Raw genomic sequence first — 25,371 nt, 5'->3', positions numbered from 1 at the left:
AGTCTGTCGTCAAACATACAAACCATTATAATTAGGACATTATAATCCCCCATCAAGCAGGTATGTTCTGGTATTTACACTTGGTAACACAAATCATGTTTTGCCAGGTCTTTTGGGCGGGGGGTGGCAGAACATGCCATTTGTCCAACTTTCCCCATGTATTTCCCCCCAAACAGCTTCAGGTTTGTTGAATAAGAAGGCCCAATTTCCTTTAGACCAATAACACTAACATTATTAATATGGATGCACATTTTACTGCGGTCAGTATAGAAAGCAGAATGTAATTAAAGATTAAGTGGTGCTTGATCCCCCAGTAAATGCAGATAGACCAGCTTTCTGGGGCAGACCCAGGTACTGTTTTCAGCAAATTGCGTCAGTTTTCAATGTCCATGATGTTATATCAGCTATAAATAAAGAAATTAAACTACTCACCAAATTTAATTGGAAAAATTAAACAAAAACTATTTCTGAAATCTCTATAATACCAATGTTTCAGCTACTTCCATTCCCATAACTCCTGTGAGAGCCTTCATATTTCATAACGAACCTATCTAAAAACTACACACTCTCTCCAAAGTTCTGAGATACTAAGTAGTGTATACACGAGAGGCAACAAACAAAAGCGGAGAGATCTTCATGATTGTTACTTCTTCCACACTTCCTCCACTACTGGACTTCTGGTCAGTTCATGATAGTGTCACAAGACAAACATGAAAGGCAGGAAGCAGAATGATGAAAGGAGTAGTAGCAACAGTGAGGGAAAATTTGAAACACAGCCCCTGGGAGAGGGGAGACATTGCCAGCTCTCAACTGGTATAGAGCAATGACCTCATTCCTAGGTTCATGAGATTTTGGACTTTAAATCTGTCACGGATCCAGGATTGAATATTGCTCGTTCTGCAACTCCCCAAGCCAGGGGAGAATGAGAAAGAAAACCCCCTTTTTCACGTTTTGTAAAAATGGCAGCTGTTTAGAAGCTGCTTCAAGTTTTGGAATGTTAGAAGCAGCTCTGGTGCAGATGGATTAACAGGCAGAGTGTATGCAAGGAGTCAAAGGTGACTGACAGCTGTCACATATACATAGACACACTATAGTCACAGCTACATAGATTCCTAAGTGCAGATCTACAGCTGGTGTAAACTGTCACCGTTCCTCTGGTGGAACTATGACAATTTACACCAGTGGAGGATCTACCCCATTTATTTTAAGGTCACAAGAGACCATTCTGATGATCTAATCTACCTTTCAGGAAGACACCATCTTCAAGTGATGGAGAATCTACCATATCTCTAGGTAAATAGTTCACTCAAATATAGAGTAAAAATAGATTCGCTAGACAGACAGGTACAGAAAGACATTGATATATCAGTTGGTAACTATTCCTTGAATAGGTTTCAGAGCAGAAGTCGTGTTAGTCTGTATGCTCAAAAAAGAAAAGGAGTACTTGTGGCACCTTAGAGACTAATAAATTTATTTGAGCATAAGCTTTCGGAATGACACTGTAGTTTGTTTAATGCCTTGTAGATCCTCAGTTCTTTGCAGTACATCAGAGGGAATTCAGATCAACTAAAATGGCTGACAGAAGTCAGAAGCCCAAATGGAGCATGTTTATAAACTAAGCCTGTGACCTCTTGTGCTCATTAAAGATCCGACAAGTAGTAGTAGTAGTAGTATTAGCCTGTTATCATGGCCAAACAACTTAAGTAATAACTTTCTGCCTATTTCAATTCCCCTCAGAGTTTCAACAGGATTCTTCTTCACTTCATATCCTGAAACCACTGTGGGTTGTTGTCCTGGAGCAGACTGGCTGTTGCATTTTAACTCCAGGGACAGCTACATTTCAATGGAGGATGAAGATCCTTTGGGATTAAAATGGCTTAACGGATCTTTAGCTAAAGGACTTTGGGAGCTTTGGAGCTGTAAATATAGGATATTATTGATGTTTGAAAGACAAACAGTTAGCTAAATAATTAGAGTCTAAGAAATGTTAGAGTCTAAGAAAATTTAAGCCTGTGGTCTCAAATTCTGACAATCATTGAAGTGTGTTTTAGATAAAGGAGGGTACACGGTCCATGCCTATCTCTGCATGTTATCTCATTGTCTATTGGACTTCTATTGGAATAGCATTTCATATGGTCTAGATCTTGGTGATCTGATTAGTTTTTTTGGTTCTGTTTTGTTTTGTTTTACATTTTGTGGTTACCTTATACTGTAAAGTCACATTAGTAACAAGCCTAGAATTTTTGTGGGAATAGAAAAGGAGTACTTGTGGCACCTTAGAGACTAACAAACTCCCCTCTGTTTTTTCCACCAAATGCATCCGATGAAGTGAGCTGTAGCTCACGAAAGTTTATGCTCTAATAAATTTGTTAGTCTCTAAGGTGCCACAAGTACTCCTTTTCTTTTTGCGAATACAGACTAACACGGCTGCTACTCTGAAACCTGTGGGAATAGAGTTATATAATTGCAGCAAATCCTAGCATCTGACCCCAGGGCCCTCAGAGAACAACTTATGAGCTCAGCATGTTCGATTTTCATGGTCAGACATTTTAAATAAATAAATAAATAATCTCATTGTCACAGCTGGGAAAGAAGACCTGATTAGATGCAGCTTCTTCCAGAGCTGAACCTAGCTAACAGCTGGCTCCAGAGTCCAGTGTGCATTACTATAACACTAGGGTAGTCTGCAATTCAGAGGTCTGAACAAATGTACTCTTGTAGGTACTCTAGGAAGTACAGCAGTGCCTACCAACTTAAAAGTACACAATGCTGCCAAACATTAGCTAACCTAAAACAGGAAAGGATGATGAACTACAGCTTCACAATGGGTGCCTAATAAATCAATGAAATAATTTAGAAATGTCAGCTCATGGTCTGCATATTAATTTTGCAGATGTTTCAGTTTTGAGAAACGAGGGAATGTCCTTTCCCATGAAGACATCTCTTCAGCAATTAGTGCAGGACATCTTTCGGACAATGTAAAAAGGTCCTGATAACCTGCGGTCATAAAACATGCCAGGGCACTATCTGCAACCTTGACAGCCTGGCTATATTCCACTGGACAATTATATTCTGCCAACATTAAATGCACTAACTAGTTTCAACTGCATCCAACACTATTGTTAGTTAGAGGCAGTGTTGCTTGCTGTGTAATGTTATAAAGTTACACCATTCTATCCCACAGGTGAAGAGATTTCATCAATGGGCAAATGACATACTTTTACACATATCTATATATACACACACACATAGTCTTATAGTCTCTGGAACAATTCAATGCACATCGTAAACAGTCACACTGAACAGCTCTTCTATGGAGCTCACAATCCTGCCAAACCCAAGCTACTGTTTGCTGGAATGCCTAAAGACACTAGAACTATGTCCCCAGCCAAGCTTCCCTCTCTATACCCACTGGCTTACGTACTAGAACAGCAAAAAAAAAAAAAAAAAAAAAAAACCAAAACACAGGGTTTTGTGGTTTTGATGGGAGACAGCTTTTATTTTCTTCCCCCTTCATTTTCCACAGACTTAAAACAGCTCAACTTTCTTAGTCAAACTTTCACATAACAAAAATATTGAGCGGTGGGCAGAGCCAAGCCTCAAACATCTCATCCACAGCTAGTATAAATGGGCACAGTTCTAGTTAATTCAATGGAAGGAAATGGTGTGAAAAGTTCATAGAATCATAGAATATCTGAGTTGGAAGGGACCTCAGGAGATCATCTAGTCCAACCTCCTGCTCAAAGCAGGCACAATCCCCAATTTTTTTTGCCCCGATCTCTAAATGGCTCCCTCAAGGATTGAACTCACAATCCTGGGTTTAGCAGGCCAATGCTCAAACCACTGAGCTATCCCAAGTTATAGGTCCCTGAACACAAGAGAAATACCTAGTCAAGCTTAATTAGTTATTGTTAGCACTCCAAGTATAATGAATCTTCATGAGACTGGGAGAGTGTGATATCAAGCATATTTCTGTAAGTCACCCATGACCTTTCATAATTCATGAGTGGCACAATGAAGTACTCATCCCTAATAAGTGAAAGTGTCCTTTACCACACAGCCTTCTATTATGCCTTCAGTTTATACAATATTTTAATAGGTTTTTAATGTGTTCACTTTTTAAAGTTGGTAAAATGGCTGAAAAATATAGTCCATGTTTTCAGACCTCAGCAAAGTAATTTTCCATAGCATGCTTCTGAGACACTCCCCTTGGGTGGGAAACATCAGAGTCCATGGCTCTAGCTCACCTATCATCCACCAAAATTAGAGGATAAATTAGAGGATTGGACCAAAAGAAATCTGATTCCCTCTGTCATACACATTTGATCAAAGTGATTTTTTAAAAAACTGTTAATCATGCCGTGTGTATCCTTCCTTAAGCCAAAGGGAAGAAAAACCAACCAGCCTTCAATCTGGCTCTATTTCAGAAGGGGATTGGGGACAATAACCCAGGCAACTGGATTTTGTTCTGTTTTTTTCCTGCCTATCCACCATCAAAGCACACCTTACCATCTATTTGTAAAGATACAAACAATTTTTCTCTCCTGTCCTTTTCCATGCTATTTGTAAAAAGAAAAGGAGTTCTTGTGGGCACCTTAGAGACTAACATTTATTTATATATATAATATAAATTTGTTAATCTCTAAGATGCCACAAGTACTCCTTTTCTTTTGGCGAATACAGACGAACACGGCTGCTACTCTGAAACCCGTCATACTACTTGTGAAGCAGTAAGGCAAGCTGACGCACAGCAATGCAGCTGGCATTCCTCTTGACCAAAAGCAGCACTTCTTCCCCTCCCTGCACTCTCCAGGCATCTACACCCAGGGAAGGTAAAGGAGGATGTATCTGCCCTTCCCAATTAACCACATGTTTCCTGCCTTCAGTAGAGGCTGCAAATGTCACATATTTGATTCAACCAGCAGGCAGATACACAAAGCTCTATCGTGCCTTTCTGGCTGAACATAAACCTAATTCAACTACTCAGCATGGAAACGTTAAGTCACCTGGCCACACAAATGTGATATATTGCCAGCACCATGAGGACAGGGAGCTCCAAGGTTCTGACTCTCAGTTTAGATCATGGCTGTTGCATCGATCTGCTCAAAAAATGGATTTTAACCCCATGGAAACTTTCAGCTTCTCAGCGAAAAATCAAAATGCAAAAATTTTTGGTTGACAATTGAAAATTTTCACCTGAAAATTTTAATTCAGAAATATGGCTATGGTACCTCTTGGGAGCCATAGTCTAGATGCCTCATGCCCTAATTCTCCTGTAGGCTCTTTGTCTGGACTGTGTCGCCTGTTATGCAAAGTCTCCCCCTTGCTGCGCTGTTCAGTGCATCATGAGAGATATAATCAGGTTGTGGAGCCTGACACCTGCAGAGGAGGCATCTGAACTACATCTCCCATGTAGCACTACAGCAGCACTCTCAAATATACATTTTCAGTATGTGCATGTTGTTTTTCAACAAAAAGTCAAAATTTTCCTTGAGTGGCAAATGGCCGATGCTACTTTGGTGGGTCCCGTACTTTTCTTGGTGTGGTAGGTCAGGGCGCTGCCCCTTGCCCCTATTCTTGGGCATTGTGGACTCTCTCCCGGTGGGAGAGAGAGGGGAGCAGGGAAGGGGCCCAGGTCCACTCTCCTATCCTGGTGCCAGCCCCTTCAGCTTTGCGGGCTGCTTATCCTCTCTCCCCTTGGGTAGGGTTTCCCTCAGTCCTCTGTGCTGGAGGAGTCCCTCTGCCCTGCTTGGGCAGGGTTTCCCTTCTCCTGGTACTCTGGTTAATAGCAATTTAGTCAGCTCTCCTTCCCACTCTGTCTGACTGAAGCAGGGTTTTTCTTATTAGGTCTTGGGCGGGGCCTTAATTGGCTCCAATTACTCTATAGTAACCTTTCCCTAGTCTACAGGGAATAAGGCCTTGATCATCCTAGGGTTTATATACCTCCCATCTACCACTCTCCTGCTGCTCTCTGGCCCTGCTGTATCACACATGGAAAGCAGATACTTTGTGTGAAAAAATGCATTTAGTCAAAACCCCAATGTTTAGAAGGGGCCAGTGACAATTATTGAGTTTGTGCTGAAAAATCTCCTAAGAATAACAATACAGAAAACAGGATTTCTGAAACATGCATGGAGCACAGTGCTGCTTTGACCTTTCCTTTTTTAGTGCAGGTTTCAGAGTGGTAGCCGTGTTAGTCTGTATCAGCAGAAAGAACAAGGAGTACTTGTGGCACCTTAGAGACTACCAGAATTTATTTGAGCATAAGCTTTTGTGGGCTAAAGCCCACTTCATCAGATGCATGCAATGGAAAATACAGTAGGAAAATAGATAGATAGATTAGATAGATATTCAGAGAACATGAAAAAATGGAGGTTGCCATACCAACACTTAACAAGACCAATTGATTAAGGCAATTATCAGCTGGAGGAAAAAAAACTTTTGTAGTGATAAGCAGGATGGCCCGTTTCAAACAGTTGACAAGACGGGGAAATAGTTTTTAGTTAGTGTAATGACTCATCCATTCCCAGTCTTTATTAAAGCCTAATTTAACAGTGTCCAGTTTGCAGATTAATTCCAGTTCTTCTGTTTCTCGCTGGAGTCTGTTTTTGAAGTTTTTTGTTGAATAATTGTGACTTTTAGGTCTGTAATAGAGTGTCCAGGGAGGCTGAAGTGTTCTCCGACTGGTTTTTGAATGTTATAATTCTTGATGTCTGATTTGTGTCCATTTATTCTTTTGCGTAGAGACTGTCCAGTTTGGCCAGTGCAGTCGCCTTGTTGGCATTGTGAAGCAGAAGCATATCTACAAGTGGGATTATTTAGGTTTCCCTTCAGAACTACGGGTACACACTCTAGTTTCTTTAATGTGATGCCAAAGACAGTAATCACTGATAACCATAGGAGTCAGGGCTGATAACAGGCACGGTTAAGCAGAACTGCTGTGATTATTATTTAGTTGTCAGAAAGATATAAATTTGGCTGCAGAAACCAATACACACATTTCCTTCTAGATTCAGACAGTCCAGCGTTTGCATATCCTCTAGTTTACAGACATACAAAGAAACTCCAGGCTACATTCATCATTTAGTGAGGTCTTATTTAACTCTTGATATACAAAGACAGAATTTGCTATGGTATTGGTAGGAGTCTCAGCTCCTGGAGTAGGTACAATCCTTCAATGAGACTGTATATATAATGCACTCATTCTCCATGAACTGGCTGATACATTTTGTTATTTTATACCAACCTTTTTCTATATGTCAATGTTAGATAATGGAAACAAAGACATGAATATATTGGGTTTATCAAGTATCACTGAAGACACCTCAATTTCAAATACAAACGTGAATTCAGAGGTTTTTGCAAAGATGACGATTACCCACCCATTGCTAATCTTTCATCAGGCTCTGATTTGGCAAGGTATTTGAGCATGTGTCTAACTTTCAGCATCTGAGTAGGTCCATTGAAGTAAAGGGGAATTGTTAAGGGTTTTTTTTTTTACTTTGAACTCTGGGGTACAGATTGGGGACCCGCATGAAAGACCCCCTATGTTTATTTTTACCAACTTAGGTTAAAAAAATGTTAAGGCACACATCTGTTTTTGTTTTTGGACAGTATTGCTGCCACCACCAAGTGATTTAGACAACATTTAGGGAAAAGGGCCACTTGAAGTTCCTGGTTTTTTAAAATATTTTTCCAAGCCCCTTTGCCCCCTTTTTGGGGGAGGCTTGAGAATAATATACTAACCAATTGCCTTTAATAAAAGTACAGACCAGACCCTTTATTTTTAGGACACTAAAATCAATTAGGTTTTTAAAAGAAGAACTTTTTTATTAAAAAAAAAAAAAAGTAAAAGAAGCACTTTTGTAAATTAGGATGGAAGGTAATTTTATAGGGTAATAAACAGATTTAACACACAGAGGATTTTTTTTAGGCTTATCTTTAAAGTTACAAAACAGGAATAAACCTTTTTTTTAGCATACGGAAAATTTACAAGCTAAAACAAAAGATACTTTAATGCATTTTCTTGCTATTACTTACAATTTTGTAATTTTAGATATATTATTTTAGGATTTTTTTAGGAGATGGTTTTTTTTTGCCTTTTTTTGTTTGATTGTTTGTTTGTTTGAGAGGGCACACAACAAAAAAAACACAAACAAAACCTTTTTCCCCCCAGATTTGAAAGTATTTTTTATTGGTTTTTTTGGTCAGGTGCCAACTAGATTAATAGAACTGATTAACCCCTTCTAGGTAAGTGATTTTGTACCTTTGGCCAGGAGGAATTTCATGTTACTGCATACATGAAAGTTGTTACCCTTCCCTTTACATTTATGACAGGAACACTCACATGTTTAAAATTAGGTGCATGCTTACATACCTTGCTGACCGAGGGCATTACAAGATAAGGTCACTGAGGCCATGTCTACACTATAGAGTTAAGCCAACCTAAGTTACGTCGACGATCATAAACTGCTGTAATTACATCACTTGTGCATGTTCACACAGCGCTCCCTTTGTGTTGGCGAAGCATGTCCACAGTTGGTGCTCTAGCACCGACAGAATGAGCAGCACACCGTTGGTAGCTATCCCACTATTCAAATCGTCACTTCCTTCCACTAGGAGTTCTGAAAATGGATTGCAGTGCATCATGGGGGTGGGATCACCATCTCATGAAGCAGTTTTCTCCATCCCATAATTCAAAGGGCCTCCAACTACATTTCATGACATATTTCAGCTACACCTGTAAACTTTGTGCCTGCCATCTCTGACTGAAAGCACAGATCCTGCACTGTTCACCAGTCTTGTGATAAGCATTATGAACACAACATGGCTGATCCTGCAGTATTTCATGAGCTGTGAATCTGAACAGGAATCTGTGGTGCCTACCCTCTGTGTGCCATGGAAAGAAAGAATTCAAGATTGACGTTGGCATTCACGAAGCAACTACACACATTGGACCATCGCTATCGGGCTCTCAAAACAAGCACTGAGTGGTGGGATTGTGATGCAGGTCTGGGATGGCAAGCAATGGCTGCAGAACTTTCGTATGCACAAAGCCACCTTCCTTGAACTGTGTGCGGAGCTCACCTCTGCACTGCAGCACATGGACACCAAAATAAGAGCTGCTCTAGTGAGGGAAAGCAAGTGGCAATCACTTGTGTGGAAGCTGGCAACTCCAGACTGCTACCAGTCAGTTGTGAATCAGATTGGAGTTGGGAAGTCCACTGTGGACAGTTGCGGTGATGCAAGTGTGCATGGCCATTAATCGCCTTCTACTGCACAGGACTGTGACTTTGGGCAATGTGCAGGAAATAGCAGTTGACTTTGTGGCAATGGGATTCCCTAACTGTGGCAAGGATATAGATGAAATGCATATCCCAATTTTGGCCCCAGGCTATGTTGTGACAGAGTACATCAACAGAAAGGGATACCTCTCTATGATATTGCTGGCGCTGGTGGATCACCGTGGTCATTTCACTGACGTCAATGCAGGGTGGTCAGGGAAGGTGCTTGACACATGCATCTTCAGGAACATCGGCCTATACAGAAAGCTGCATGCAGGGACTTTCTTTCCAGACCAGAAGATTCCACTAGGGGATGTGGAAATGCCCATAGTGACCCTGGGAGACCCAGCCTACCCCTTATTCCCATGGCTCATCAAGCCTCGCACCCAGAAATTTTGACAGCAGCAAGGAGCACTTCAGCAACAGGCTCAGCAGGTGCAGAATGACTGCAGAATGTGCATTTGGCAGATTAAAGGGTTGCTGGTGCTCCCTTTTTGGAAGGTTAAACCTCAATGAGGAAAATATTCCCATGGTCATAGCAGCCAGCTGTGCTCTGCATAATATTTGTGAAGTCAAGGGGGAAAAGTTTCCACAGGGATGGAACACTGATGTGTTTCACCTGGCAGCTAATTTTAAGCACCCAGACACCAGGGCTAATAGAGAGACTAAACGGAAGGCTATTCAAATCAGGGAAGTTTTGAAGCAGCATTTTGACAATAATGTGTCTTTCTGTAACGCATGCAGCCAGGCACTGTTTACTTGCCACCTTGAATGACATTTGTAATGATTCCTGCCTGAGCATTAATTGTAGTCTGAAAATGTGCTGATTGCCACTGAGTATGAATTTCTGCTGAAACCGCCTTGTAGGTCAAAAATAAAGAATCACTGTCTTTGTAAGACTTAATTTTTATTAAACAGCAATACACAGATTAACATTTCTTACAAGGGACATGACAGTGAGCAGCACTCTCTGAAATGAGGATCTCACAGCTGTGTGTAAGTCCAGTTGTCGTTATGGCAAATGTCCCTGGGGTGGAGTGCCAGGGATACTGAGATGGGCCGGCAACATGTGAGGAATGTGTGTGGGGAGTTTGGGGAAGGTATGGAAAGCAGTTCTGTAAGGGCTGTAGGGGAGTTGAGCATGCATGTGTTCCAACTGCAGCACAATCAGGGACCTGAGCATCTCTGATTGATCCTCTATAAGCTGTATTGTCTGCTCCTGGCCCTCAATTATCTGCTTTTGCCCCGTCTCCTCTTCTGGCTATCTCTTTCTAGTTTTTCATTTATTGTCTATCTCCATGCTCTGTGCTTGCTATCAACCTGATCAGACAATTGCAGCACTTCTCAAAACATGTCCTCCTTACTCCTCCTCGTTCGCCTCCTTATCTGACAGAGGCACTCCGCTGGTGTGAAGGAACTGGCCCTCAACGGCACATCTGCAGAAGCAAAAGAAACAATACACAGAGTCAGTATTGCATATGCACTCAGTCTTGAATCATAAAAGTTACACACACTTCTGTCTCATTTTCCCTTGGCAAGCATGAAGCACAGCTAGAGAACTAAACATGGTGAGTCCTCCCCGGCTGCGAGGGAGAGAAGGTGAGACAAAGGGTCTGGATGGTTTCAGAAGGGGATCCGTACAAGCGCCTAGGGACACTATTCTGAATAGTGACACCATTTTCCACAGGCAGGGGTGATCGAAGCTGAAATCACACTACTGAGGGTAATCCAAGATGCAATGGTGCATCTCATGCATGCGTGCACCTTCAGACCAAGTCTGCATGCTGCTTACCTGTGTGCTGCTTTGGTTCCTGCAGAAGTAATTGCTGATTGGCGCAGAAAAGTTTCCTACAATGGGGGAAGAAACACAGCAGCTCTGCCAAGGAACCTTCGGCAGAGAATTGCAGAGTACCTGCAGGGAAGTTTCCAAGACATCTCTGTGCAGAATTTCCAAGAGATCTCGGTGTGCATTAACAAACTTTTCCATAGGGCCTCCACTGCGTAGCTGCACAGGAGAATGCAAAGCAGATGCAAACAATATCTAGTGTTCGCAAAAAGAAAAGGAGTACTTGTGGCACCTTAGAGACTAACAAATTTATTAGAGCATAATGCTCTAATAAATTTGTTAGTCTCTAAGGTGCCACAAGTACTCCTTTTCTTTTTTGCGAATACAGACTAACATGGCTGCTACTCTGAAATATCTAGTGTTGTTCATTTCAATCCCATATGCACCATGTAACAAAATAAAGGACTCCTCTACTTCATGTCATCGTGTAGTACCAAAGAAAAATGAGTACTTACCAGAGCTCCCTCTCCTGCTTCAGACACGTCAGAGTCAGACCGCTGGAACTAGCTAGACCAGTCTGGAGTTAAAAAGAGGTCCTGGCTCGCCACATCACCAGACGAGCCTGTTGCTTTTTGCACATCCTTCTCCAACTCAACCTCCTCGTCCAAGGGGTTGACTCTGCTAGCCGCTGCCTCCAGTCCTCAGAAAGTATCCACAGGGCTCTTGGTGGTGGAGGTGGGATCACTGCCAAGGATTGCATGCAGCTTCTTGTAGAAGCAGCATGTTTTCATCACCAAGCCAGAGGGACGGTTGGTCTCCCTTGCCTTCTGATACACCTGCCTCAACTCCTTGAGCTTAGCATGGCACTGCTGCATGTCCCTTGCATGCCATGCCATGAGCAATCCGCTCACAGGTGTCAAGTTCCTACAGCTGGATCAGAGATAGTCTCTTCTTCCCACAGACCCAACAGATCCAGCAACACCAGTGTACTCCAGGCAGGATCGCATTTGCTGCGGAAAGCTGGCATGGTCAGCCAGGAAGATGCATGTGAGCTGTCCACCCCGAGCAAACATGAAGAGGAATTTCAAAAATTCCTGGGGTTTTAAAGGGAGGGGGTGCATGCCTGTGTACCTAGCTGCAGGGCAGCGGAGTAGGACCTGCTGACAAGAGTGGTCATGATGGGCATTGTGGAACACCTTCTGGAGGCCACTTGAGATGACACAAGCAAGCACATTGTCTACAATGACACTGCATCACACTAATTTTGTCGCAAAAAGCTCTATGCTGCTCATCAAGGTGGTTTTATTATGTCAGCATAGCAAGAGAGTTAAATCAGCAGGGGGAGCATTGTTGTGTATAGACTTCCACTGTTTTGTCAACAAAACCTGACTTTTGTCAACAAAACTGTGTAGTGTAGACAAGGCTTGAGGTGACAGAGGCAGGGAAACTCCAGCAACTCCTTTCCATCTACCACATCTTTAGACCCCTCATAATCTGCTTACAGACCTAGAGATGCATAGACATTGACTCCCTCTCTGTACAGCGGGTGTGCTCGACCCCTCCTCTGCCCCAGGCCCGCCCCTACTCCACGACTTCCACCAAGCCCCCACCCCAGCTTTTCCTGTCCCCCCTCCACCCCAGGCCCCACCCCACTCCACCCCACCCCTTCCCCCAGGCCCCACCCCCGCTCTGCCTCACCTCTTCTTGCCCCTTCCCCCAAACATGCCCCATCCCGGCTCCTCCCAGCACCTTCTGCACACTGCAGAACAGCTGTTCTGTGGCATGCAGGAAGCACTGGGAGGGAGGGGGAGGAGCTGATCAGAGTGGCCACCGGTTTGCAGGAGGCACTAGGGGGAGGAGGAAGCTTGGCTGCTAGTGGGTGCTAAGCACTCGCTAATTATTTTCCGTATCGGTGCTTATGTAGAGATGGCATTAGTTATGCTAAAAGATCTTCTCAAGCCTATGGACTATAGTCTTCACCGGTATTCTTAGACACAGCGGCAATGTTTAATAGTTGACAAGGCGGGACGCTGACCTGTTTGCTTTGTCCTGTCTCTGATCCGGAAGAAAGCCCTGTGTAAAAGGCAAAAGGCACTATATATCCCCCCTCCTCCCTCCCTCTGGATCCTCCCCTCTCCTGCTTCTCTATAAGCAAAAAGAGCCAACCCCTGGAAGGAAAGAGTTCACCATTTTCCTTCTCATGTTTAACGTACAGCTATCCTACTGATGCCAACAGCCTGTTAAGTGGCTGGCAACCTGTTCCCTTCAACTGTCCAACCAAATCAGAGAAGTATTTTAGCTACCTGAGGTCTGCACCCATAAGTATCAGGGGGCAGCTGTGTTAGTCTGTATCCACAAAAACAACAAGGAGTCCGGTGGCACCTTAAAGACTAACATTTATTTGGGCATAAACTTTTGTGGGTAAAAAACCCACTTCTTCAGATGCATCTGAAGCTTATGCCCAAATAGTCTTTAAGGTGCCACCAGACTTCTTCTTGTTTTTACCCATAAGTATCTGCCTCTGGAACCACCCAGTAGGACAATGCTGATAATTTAGGTGGGATTTTTAGGAGAAACCCTAGCTAGCACAGCCACAGCTTCTTAATGACAGCAGGACTCTTACAGAGAGAGAGAGAGATTGAGATTATAGGATTTCTCTTGGAGAACAAGAGAGAGCAGTGAATGCAAAGTTGTACTTCTTTCGGGATGTTTTATGGACATCAGAAATCACACGAGTAGTGGTTTTTCATCACAGAATTTCCTAGCATTTCATTATTACATATATATTTAATTACAATATTATGTCAAAATGTCTCTCTGAACTCTCCTGATTACACTCCAAGAGAAGCCATATTCAATAATGTTAATTAGTTTTGTATCAGTGCTAACAAATCCATATAATGGTACAACAACGCTAATGAATCATTACTATCTACTGTACTATGAAACCCAGAAACCATAAATACCTTACATTTATATAGTAAACCTGCTGAAAATTCTCAGGACAAAGAAGATGATTTTCTGACTGTTTACTGGTGGCCCTTGATAGTTTTCTTACATAATTTAATAAATATTTGTAACTAGATAACCTCAGTATTTGCAGTGTTTAACGTGTTTCCTACAGTAAATACAGAGAATCACAAGAGAAGACCACAGTAGTCTTACCTATTTACCCTAGGTAAAAATGGCAAGTTTTTAAAAGCCAATGCTGTAATCATAGACACATACATACCCCTCTACACACACAATTATGCCATGTGTGTAGGTAGTTCTGACAAAGCTAAAAAGCTGTAATAGTGTAACATATAGCAAATTCTTTTAACACCAGAGTGGAATATTTTTAAATGGTTTTAAAATGAGGTCCACACAAAGAAACCCTAAAAAAGTGGCAAGGGAGCATTTCACACTCACCTGAACATGATCGGCCCAATTCTCCTGAGTCATGGTTTTCTGAAAAGACACAAAAAAAAAATCTCTAAAATATGTTTTAAAAACATCTGGTATGCACTAAAAATCTCTGGGTTCTCATATATCATCACGAAGAGCACATTAGAAAAATATTGCTTAGATTAGCTAATTCAGAGAAATATTGGAGTACAGCACAAGACTATTCTCCAAACCTCAATCTGCACTTACAATATGAAGGTCCCACAGAATTCTATCCAGATCATAGTGCAGCTCCTCATATACATTATGAAATAGAGATAATCCAACCAGACCTACTTTGTAGTGGGTGCGAAACTACAGATAACTTCCAACTGCACAGCTAGGTAGGACTGCTGAAAATTGAGACATTGCTGAACTCAGTAAAGCAACAGTGTCCAATGTAACAGAATACTTAAATTTCATGATGCTCTTAGCACACCCAATGCGATCTCCCAGAAACACAGGAGAAGCCTCCAGGCCTATTCAGTCTGCTGTTGAGCAACTGAATACTGGAAAAAAAGTTCACATTGGTAACACGGAGAAGTGGCTCTCTAAAACATGAGTGTACTTCTATTCAGGGAATTAATGAGCTTGGCACAGGACAAATGGAAGGTACCCTTCCCCTGAACACCAGCCTTGTCTTTGTTAATGTACTTAGGATGACTACACTGCCAAACACAGTGGATCAACTCTGTCCTCGAGACCCAAAATGTTGATTGGGAGAGCAACTCTTGCTGTTTACTGAATATCCTCAACTGCCACTGAAGTCAGTGGGAGTGGACAGCATTTGGTGACTTGCAGGAATGGTCCCTATCATAAATATAATAGTATAATAAAATATACCCATAATTCTGAACTAGATTTATCAGTCTATAATATCTCAGTCCAAGCACTCGTAACAGAGATTTCTGAGTCTCAATGCCTTTCTGTATCACTACAGCATGACTACACTTTGCTTGCATACCATACCTCATATTTCCAGCATCTCTAGTATATTGTTCAAATCACAACAAAAATAAATCCATACACACATTGTACAAACTTACCTCAACAAACCTCTTGTAGAAGAGATATTTCAGAGAGCCTAGGTGTCGCTGATTTATGACATTTGGACAGAGAACTGAAATGAAAGAAAGGCCTTTAAGTCAACACAATTTCTGAACTTCCTTGAAGCGTTTCTGTCTAGACAGTACTTTTTTCCTCCCCTGATATAAATATCACTTTAAATGATGCAAACACAGAAAGATGCTATCCAACCCTGAAACAAAGAGGGCCAAAAGCATCCTGGCCTTGCCTATATTAAAACTGCTAACTGTGTTTAAAAACCAGATTAGTATTTGTAGTGTAAACAAGCCCATAAATATATTTTGCAATTTGGCATGTGCTACAATAGGCAGTTTTCTGCTGCTCCTGCTGCTTCTTCTCTCTCTTTCTTTTTTTTTTTTTTTTTTTTTTTGAGGGGGTGGTGAGAAAAATCATTTAAGCCTTAGCGATATATGCACTGGACATAACATATATCCTAAACATCCAGGACACATTCAAATATAGATGAAAATGTACAAGAATTTAAATGCTGTGGAGCACAGATTCAAAGAACAAAATTCAAAGAAAACAGAATTACCAACATCCCAAGCAGAAAGTCATAGATTTTCAATAGACAGACTACACACATATTTGATGCACCAAGATGTTCCAGTAGCAAAAACAAGCTAATACAAAAGAGTAAAGACAAGGGGTACATTTTCAAAAGCGCCCAAATGACTTAGGAACCTAAATCCCATGGACTTTCAATGAGATTTAAGGTCATAAATCACCTTGAAAATTTGACTTGGGCACTGTCTACACTACACAATTTTTGTCAACAAAAGGCAGTTTTTACTGAAAAAATAAAATCACTTCAACAAGAGGCATTCAACTTTTTGCAGCAAAGTTAAAGCGACAAAGTGTCAGCGTAAATGCTGCCATTCATTATATCACCAGAACTGGCCTCACCCAGTATCCCACAATGCCCACTGTGACCACTCTGCTCACTGTTTTGAACTCGGCTGCACTCAGAGGTGAAAGTAAGCCGGTACGCCCCAGGACAGCATACCAGCAAGAGCCGGTGCACCATACCGGGGTGGATCGGCTTCCCCAGGCGCAATTTAAAGGGCCTGCGGCTCCCAGCAGCAGCTGGAGCTCCCGGCCCTTTAAATTGCTGCCAGAGCCCTGGGGCAGCAGCAGCCACGATTTAAAAGGTCCCGAGGCGGTAGTGGTGGCCGGAGCCCCGTCCCCGGAGCCCTGCTGCCGGAGTCCTGGGGAAGTGATGGCGGGGCTCTGGGGATGATTTAAAGGGCCCAGAGCTCCAGCCACCGCTACCACCCAGGGCCCTTTAAACTGCTGCCAGAGGCCCTGGCTGCCGCTGTTACCCCAGGGAGGGGGGAAGGAGGCACTTGCCAGTACAGGGTGGGCCGGGGCTGGCTCTGACCTCCGCCAGCCCCACCCTTTCCGAGGGCCACAGCCAGCCCAGCCCCGTACTGGTAAGTCCCTAGACTTACTTTCACCCCTGGTCATAGGATTTTCAAAATCATAAATTTCATGATATTAGTTACTGAAATCTGAAATGTCACGGTGTTGTAATTGTAGGGATCCTGGCCCAAAAAGGAGTTTGGGGGGGTGGGATCGCAAGGTTATTGTGGGGGGGAGGGTTGCGGTACTGCTACCCTTCTGCACTACTGCTGGCAGCAGTGCTGCCTTCAGTGCTGGGAAGCTGGAGAGCAGCAGCTGCTGGCAGGGAGCCCAGCTCTGAAGGCAGAGCAGCCGCCAAGAGCAGTGCAGAAGTAAGGATGGCATGGTATGGTGTTGCCACCCTTACTTCTGCGCTGCTGCTGGCAGGGCGCTGCCTTCAGAGCTGGGCTCCCTGCCAGCAGCTGCTGCTCTCCAACTTCCCAGCTATGAAGGCAGCACAGAAGTAAGGGTGAAAATACTGTGACCCCCTAAAATAAACTTGTGACCAAGCTTGCAACTCCCTTTTGGGTCAAGACCCCCAATTTCAGAAACACTGGTCTTCCCAATGAAGTCTGTATAGCACGGGGCAGGGGTCCTCAACCTTTTTCAACATGCTATAAAAACTCCAGGGCCCAGAGGTGGTGGGACTCGGGGCTCTGGGCAAAGAGGATGACCCTTGGGCATAGGCAGTTTGACTTCTATTTGGGGGGGTGCAAGGACTGGGGAGGCTCAGGCCAGCTCCACAAAGCGGGGTTCAGGGCAGGAGCAACACCTCCATCCCCGACTCACCGCAGCAGACCACCCACCTGTCTGGGTTGTGGGGGGCCTGCAACCAAAAAATATTACTCAGCTCAAAAACTTTGAAAACCTCTCAAGATGCAGGGAGGGGGTAGCTAGGGGCTGTGTGTGGGCAGGGGGAGAGATCAGGTTGTAGGGAGGGGATAGCTGAGGATGCAGGGAGGGGGAAAGGGGGGCAGCTCAGGGTGCAGACAGGGGGTAGCTAGGGACTATGTACGAGCAGGGGTAGCTGGGGCTGCGTATGGACAAGGGGGGTAGATTAGGTTGCAGGGAGAAGGAGAGCTAGGGGCTGTGTGCCAGGAGGGCTCCCCCTGTGGTGGCGGCTCCCCAAGGGCTCTGCTGGCCCCCGACCTGGGTCCCCTCATCCAGGCAGCTCTTATCGGTTGCGTGAACAGTCAAAGAGGGCTGGAAGCTGAGGAGCAGCCGCAATCCCGGGCACCAGCAGCAGATGGGGGAATGCCATGGCTGCCCACTCCATGGCACCACCCGCCAGAGGAGCAGCTACCCTGCTCTGCCTGGCTCTGGCTTCCCACCTACAACCCGGCCAGAGGGCAGGGCCTGAGGAGGCCTGGGGGAGAGGAGAACGTGCAGGGGGATGGAACAGCTCCCAGACTGCCCCACTCTGGGAAAGGCAGTGCAATCTGGGGGGCCAGCACCCTTGTTCCCTGCTAGCTCTGCCCATGGGCTCAAAGCTTCTGCTTGTGGGGAGCACCAGGGCTTAGAGCTTCAGTCCCACGTGGCTCCCAGCTTCAGTAGGGAGTGAGGGATGCTGCGGCTCCCGGCTTCAGCCCCGCACCGCTCCTGGCTTTGGGGTGTAGGGGGGCCTTGCCAGTTTCAGCCCCACACTACTCCTGGCTTGGGGGAGGGGAAGAAGGGCACCGGTTTCAGCCCCACACTGCTCCTGGCTTTGGTGGGTGCGGGAACAGCTTCAGCCTTGCACCACTCCCAGCTTCAGCCCCACAAGGGGGTGCCGGGGCTCCTGACTTTAGCCCCATAGGAGGTGCCCTGGGCTCAGGGCACCAGGTTTCAGCCACTGGACCCTGCGGCCCCCTGAAAAGGCTCGCGGACCCCCGGTTGAGGGCTGCTGATATAGGATAAAAGCACACAAAGCACCAGATTTCATGAGGGGAGACCAGATTTCATGGCCGTGAAATTGGTAGGGCCCTAGTCATGTGGGATTCTGTCAGAAGTCTTACTAAAATCAAGATATAGCACATCATCTGCTCCCCCGTTACACACAGCGAGTAACCCTGACAAAGAAGGCAATTGGGTTGGTTTAGCATGATTTCTTCTTGACAAATTATGCTGGCTACTCCTTATAACCCTATTATCCTCCAGGTGCTTACAAATTGATTGATTGATTGATAATTTGTTCTAGCAACTTTAGGCTGACTGGTCTATAATTCACTGGGTCCTGTTTGTTACCCCTTTTAAAGAGAGGTGTTGTGTTTTCCCTTCTCCAGTCCTCTGGGACATATACCTGTTGTCCAGGAGTTCTCAAAAATAATTGCTAATGGTTCTGAGATTCAGATTCAGCTTAAGTACTCTAGGATGAATTTGATCAGACCTTGCCGACTTGAATATATCTAACATCTAAATATTCTTTAATTTGTTCCTTCCCTCTTGTTGTTAATATTAAGTGTGTTGAGTATCTGGTGAGCCACAATCTTTTTGGTGAAGACAGAAGCGAAACTGGCATTAAATACCTCAGCCTTCTTGATCTCACCAATTACTAGCTCTCCTTCCCCACTCACTAGGGGACCTACACTTTATTTCATCTTTCTCTTGCTCCTAATGTATTTAAAGAACCTCTTCTTATTGCTTTTTATGTCTCCTGCTGTGACTCCTGCTGTGCCTTAACCTTTCTGATTTTGTCCCTGCCTGCTTGTGCTACTCTTTTGTACTCCTCCTTACCATGTCCGCCTTTCCACATTTTGTAGGATTCCTTTTTGATTTTCAGGACATTATAGAGCCCCTGATGGAGCCATATTAGCCTCTTATTATTCTTACTATCTTTCCTTTGCACAGGGATAGTTTGTAGTTGTGCTTTTGATACTATCTTCTTGAAAAACTGCCAGGTCTCCCGAACACCCTTTTCCCTCAGAATTTCTCACCATGGGACCTTACCTACAAGTTCTGGGAGTTTGTTGAAGTCTGCTTTTTTTGAAGGCCATTGTCCTTATTCTGCTGTTCTCACTCCTTCCTTTCTTTAGAACCATGACATCTTATAATTTCATGATCACTTTCACTCAAAGTGCCTTTAGATTTGCAATCAATTCCTCCCTGGCACTCAGAATTGAGTCTGAAATGGCTGCCCCCGGTTATACAGCACTTTTCATCAGCAAATTTCCAAGCAGGTCAATATAATTATCCCCATTTACAAATGAAGACACTGAGACACAGAGAGGTAAAGTGACCTGCCCATAGTTACACAGACCAATGACAGAGAAGGGAATTGAACTCAGGGCTCCTGAGTCCCAGCCCACTTCCCTCTCCAAGATAGCATAAGACAATCTATTGCAAGTGCTTTGCAAAGCTTCTCCTGCTTTGGAGAAGGGGCCGTTCTTTCATTACGTGTTTGTATGGTCCTGGGCCTGGTGCATGGCTGAGGTTCCTACGCACCAGCACAAAGCAAATCCTGCATCTTGGCAGGGGGCTAGACTAGATGACCCTTGGGGTCTCTTCTAACCCTGTCGCTCTACGATTCTAATAAATACTCCCTTCCTCAACATATTTCACTGGATGTGTATTATTACAAAACCTTGCAGTAGCACCATAATGGGATCTAGTCTGGATTGCATTTCACATTTGGGATAGACATGCGAAACCAGGAATTCCACCCTTCCACCCATCTTAATCATTTGGTAGAGAGGAAGCCTAATACTAACAGCCAGAAAGCAAAAACAAATGTGATGTCCTCTTTACATACAGGGTTTGAAATGGACATACACACACACTGCACTGGCGTTATATGGTCTGTGGGTATCTTTTGGGATGATAGCTCTGCAGTTTTGTAGATCTGGTGATTGACTGTATAAAACTGATAATGCACCACATTCCTTCTGATTCACTATTAGGTCCCACTCAACCCTGTCTTTACATTACAGCAAAAGCCTGATTCTCATTTGCACTAACTCACTTCACTCTGCTCTAGCAATGTTAAGGGGCCTTCTTGTAAATGAGAACCAGCTCCCAAGAGTTGAAATCTTTGGGCATAAGAAAATAAGAGAACTAAAGCCTTTATCTTCTGTACTGAGGGATATTTCCTATGGTCTATTTGGAGGAGGGAAATGTTTTAGACCCATAGCACTTTCTCATGAGAAGAGTCCCTAATGCAGATTAGGATGAAGTGGCATAGAGTGCAGCTGGATAGGATATCCTTTTACTGTAATTTCCAGGACCCATTGATTTTACATAATTTTATTCCATGGCCCCAGGAAATAGGAAAAGCAGATTCCATTGGGGAAAGGGAGCAAAAATCCACAGACTCTTGGAGGCTCTTGACCATCCCATTAAACTTGTGGTCCAGACACCAGCTGGGCCTCCCAAGAAGGCAGGGGCACAATGCTAGTGTGAGCACTTAGATGAGAGCCGAAAGAATGAGTGCCACACAGTGGGCTTCTGGCTCATCTGATGACGTGGCAAACTCTGCTTCAGAACAAGAAGGGAAGAGTGGGTTTGGCCATAACAGAGTAGAAACCAGAGACCTTTGGATTGCTCCAGAGTCCTCACACAGAGTCTTCTCCCTAGATTAACTAGAAAAACTAGGGATGACCCTTTAGGGGTCATCTTCAGCAGTAGCTTGTACTTCAAAGGAAAAGACACAGTTCTTTAGAAAAACAGGGAAAATGACATGGGAAGGGCCCAGGCCAGCAGCATGTTTGAAGCCCAACTCTCCTTCAGCAACCTGAAGGGAGTGAGTGGTGATTTGGCTTACACTATATTTCGTATCCTCATGGGAGAAGGTGAGTGTACAAGCCAGTGGTCACTTCCAGGTAAAAGCTCCTGACCTTGTGTGAGAGGCTCACATCTCCTAACAATGTGAATTCACACAGGCATAGACAAAGTTGCATTGGTATTTCACAATAGGGCTGAGACACGCAGCAGGAAAATCTTCCACAAGTGGTGGGAAACAATGGTTTACAACCCCAGATGATCTAATTTAATGAAACAGTGAATCCTTCTACCTGAACTAATGCACAGATTTCTGAGCAGCCCTATTCTGCCCTCTACTGTTTAAATACATGAGAAACAATAATTCTCAGTATATATTGTACACTGTTATCCCTAGGGCTTAAAGGTTTGTACAAAATGCAATTCAGGATTAAATGTAAGGGAAAAGCTGGTGGCAAAAACCACAAAAAATAAGCCAGCAACAGTATTCGTGCCAGCAAGTTAAAGAAGTATGGATTGGATGAATGGACTGTAAGGTGGATAGAAAACTGGCTAGACTGTCAGGCTCAATGGGAAGTAACCAACGGCTCAATGTCTAGTTGGCAACCAGTATCAAGTGGAGTGCCCCAAGGGTTGGTCCTGGGGCCGGTTTTGTTCAATATCTTAATTAATGATCTGGATGATACGATGGATTGCACCCTCAGCAAGTTCACAGATGACACTAAGCTGGGGGGGAGAGGTAGATATGCTGGAGGGTAGAGATAGGATACAGACTGACCTACACAAATTGGAGGATTGGGCCAAAAGAAATCTGATGAGGTTCAACAAGGACAAGTGCAGAGTTCTGCACTTAGGATGGAACATGCACCATTACAGGCTGGAGACTGATTACCTAAGCAGCAGTTCTGCAGAAAAAGACCTGGGGATTATAGTGGACAAGAAGCTGGATATGAGTCAGCAGTGTGCCCTTGTTGCCAAGAAGACGAACGGCATACTGGGCTGCATTAGTAGGAGCATTGCCAGCAGATGGAGGGAAGTGATTATTCCCTTCTATTTGGCACTGGTGAGGCAACATCTGGAGTATTTCATCCAGTTTTGGGCCCCCCACTATATAAAGGTTGTGGACAAATTGGAGAGAGTCCAGCAGAGGGCAATGAAAATGATCAGTGGTCTGGGGCACATGACTTACAAGGAGAGGCTGAGGGAACCGGGATTGTTTAGTCTGCAGAAGAGAAGAGTGAGAGGGGATTTGATAGCAGCCTTCAACTATCTGAAGGGGGGTTCCAAGGAGGATGGAGCTCGGTTGTTCTAAGCGGTGGCAGATGACAGAACAAGGAGTAATAGTCTCAAGTTGCAGTGCGGGAGGTCTAGGTTGGATATTAGGAAACACTATTTCACTAGGAGGATGGTGAAGCACTGAAATGGGTTACCTATGGAGGTGGTGGAATCTTCATCCTTAGAGGTTTTTACAGTCCGGCTTGACAAAACCCTGGCTGGGATGATTTAGTTGGGGGTGGTGCTGCTTTGAGCAGAGGGTTGGACGAGATGACCTCCTGAGGTCTCTTCCAATCCTAATCTTCTATGATTCCATTATTCTAAGCCCTTGTTATTTATGCTAAGAAACCATTTAACAGAATAAGGTAAAACTTCATAGTTAAGGCAGTAAGTAGAAAGGCTTTTCAGTTAATTTATGCTGCAGTGGGGCAATATCTATAAAGTTCTGTCAGTTGACAGTGAAAGCAATTTCCTTCTCCTTCCTCGCTAGTTAGCTGCATCAGGCATGCACGTTCAGTCTAACTATGATGATTACTTGCTTTATTGAGGGAATCCCTCACTCACAGTTACACCATCAGGTACAACGTGTGAGACTAGCTCTACTTTTTTGTGTGTTACTCTGCTTCCATATTATATTCCTCCATATATGCACTGTTTAGAAAGAGCATGGAATACCAGCTAAACTATTTCAATCCCATAACCAAACAGAAACTTTCAACAACAAAATCAGCTAATTCAGTCCCAGAAGGTCTCCAAAGTAAATATCCCATAATAATGAGCAGACTTGTTATAGCAGAACATACTGACCTATCTTTATATGCGAGGACCAGTTCTATGAAAATGAATAGCTTTTCTTCTCTCAGGAGGATGCCCATAATCTTTCTCCTTCCCCAGTTCAGCTAATTAAACAGAATTTGCATCCACTTTACTGGGAAAACTAAGAGACTCAGAACAAAATCCCAGTGATGAGTGCATCACAGTTGTGTGTCAAGAGGAGGGAGCGTGCACAGGGCAGAGGAGGAGGACAACAAACTATAAGATACATGGAACTATCATGTGGCTGTTTATTTTCTCTGAGACCCCATCTGCTGATATACTGAATCATTTCTGGTCTCTCTCATAACTCTTAGGATTGGTAGCAACATAAGTTGTTTTGCACATTAAGGACTAGCCAGCTCCTAAATCTTGCTTAGGGGGATCAGTGGGGTTTACTGCACTGGGAGAAGGGTGAGTTTTCAGCTAATGGGACTTGGCTAGAACTGAGTTGCAGATGGGGCTGCTTTCCCATGCCAAGAACCTCTACCCTCCTCCAGGTTTCCTTACCAAAAGCAACATCCCCCGCTGCCCAGTTTGCCTGGGATCTGTCTGAGAGGAGGTATGCTAAGTGCTGCATTAGGGGATCTGTGTTAGTGAGTATCTGAGTGTCTGTTGCGGGGACAGTTTTGTCTGTTTGACCGTGTGCTTGATTGTTTGTTTCAAAAGTGTAAATTGGGTGTGCTTTGTTCCAGGTGAGCCTTGAGTGGGCCTAACTGTTATAAAAAGCCAGTCAGCTGCAAACCAGCTGAGCGGGAACAACAGAGAGAGAGGCTAACAGAGGGAGAGAGGCTAACAGTGGGAGTTTGCCTGGCAGTTCACCTGAGGAGAGCCCACTGAGGCTTACATCTTGCAGGCTTCTCTGAGTAGTTACTACAACTCCTGAGGAAGCTCATAGAAGGAAGGTAATATGGATGGTGAGCGTTCAGCTGTTGTGACCTGCACAAGATGTTCCATGTTTGTCTTTCTTCCATAGGACAGAAGTGACTTTGTCTGTACAAAGTGCAAGCTGGTCTCCATATTGGAAGAGAAGGTTCAAGGTCAGAAGAAAGACATATCGACCCTGCGTTGCATAAGAGAAACTGAAGATTTCCTGGACAGACGTCAAGATATGCTTCTACGGATACAACCTTCTGAAGATTCAGAGCAGGCTGCGCAGCAGGGACAGGAATACGGTGAAGAAATTTGGCAGCATGTGACCTCCAGAAGAAGAAAGGGGAGCGTCCATGTTCCAGCAATGCAGATATAGGTAAGCAACCGTTTCCATGTTCTCTCCACAGATACTAATCCGGAGAGTGGACTAGATCATATATCCGAGGCAAGGGAACAGAAGGAGATTCCGCCAATTGGAAGGCATGAGATGCACTGTCCTAGGATTGGGGGTTCCACGACCACCGCTCCCAAGAGAAGGAGGCGGGTGGTGGTGGTCAGGGACTCTCTCCTCGGGGTAACTGAGTCATCTATATGACACCCCGACCGAGAAAACCGAGAAGTCTGCTGCTTGCCAGGAGCTAGGATTCATGATGAGACGGAGAGACTGCCAAGACTCATCAAGCCCTTGGATCACTACCCCTTCCTGCTTCTCCACGTGGGCACCAATGATATTGC

General features: G+C 44.2%; 1 protein-coding gene across 9 annotated transcripts in view; it reads right to left on the bottom strand.

Moving 5' to 3' along the window:
• Positions 1-25,371, bottom strand: part of EXD3 (exonuclease 3'-5' domain containing 3) — a 585,677-nt gene that overhangs the window by 348,539 nt on the left and 211,767 nt on the right. For all 9 annotated transcript variants that reach the window (XM_038374189.2, XM_038374190.2, XM_043498834.1 and 6 more), the window contains 2 exons: positions 15,543-15,616; positions 14,482-14,520 (listed from right to left, as the gene is read on the bottom strand). In XM_038374189.2, coding sequence (XP_038230117.1) covers positions 14,482-14,520; positions 15,543-15,616 — 113 coding nt within the window. The remainder of the gene's footprint in view (positions 1-14,481; positions 14,521-15,542; positions 15,617-25,371) is intronic.

This window comes from Dermochelys coriacea, chromosome 16 (assembly GCF_009764565.3).
Source record: "Dermochelys coriacea isolate rDerCor1 chromosome 16, rDerCor1.pri.v4, whole genome shotgun sequence".
NCBI lineage: Eukaryota > Metazoa > Chordata > Testudines > Dermochelyidae > Dermochelys > Dermochelys coriacea.
The sequence above is the reverse complement of the archived record's forward strand: the minus strand, read 5'-3'. Positions and strand labels throughout refer to the sequence as shown.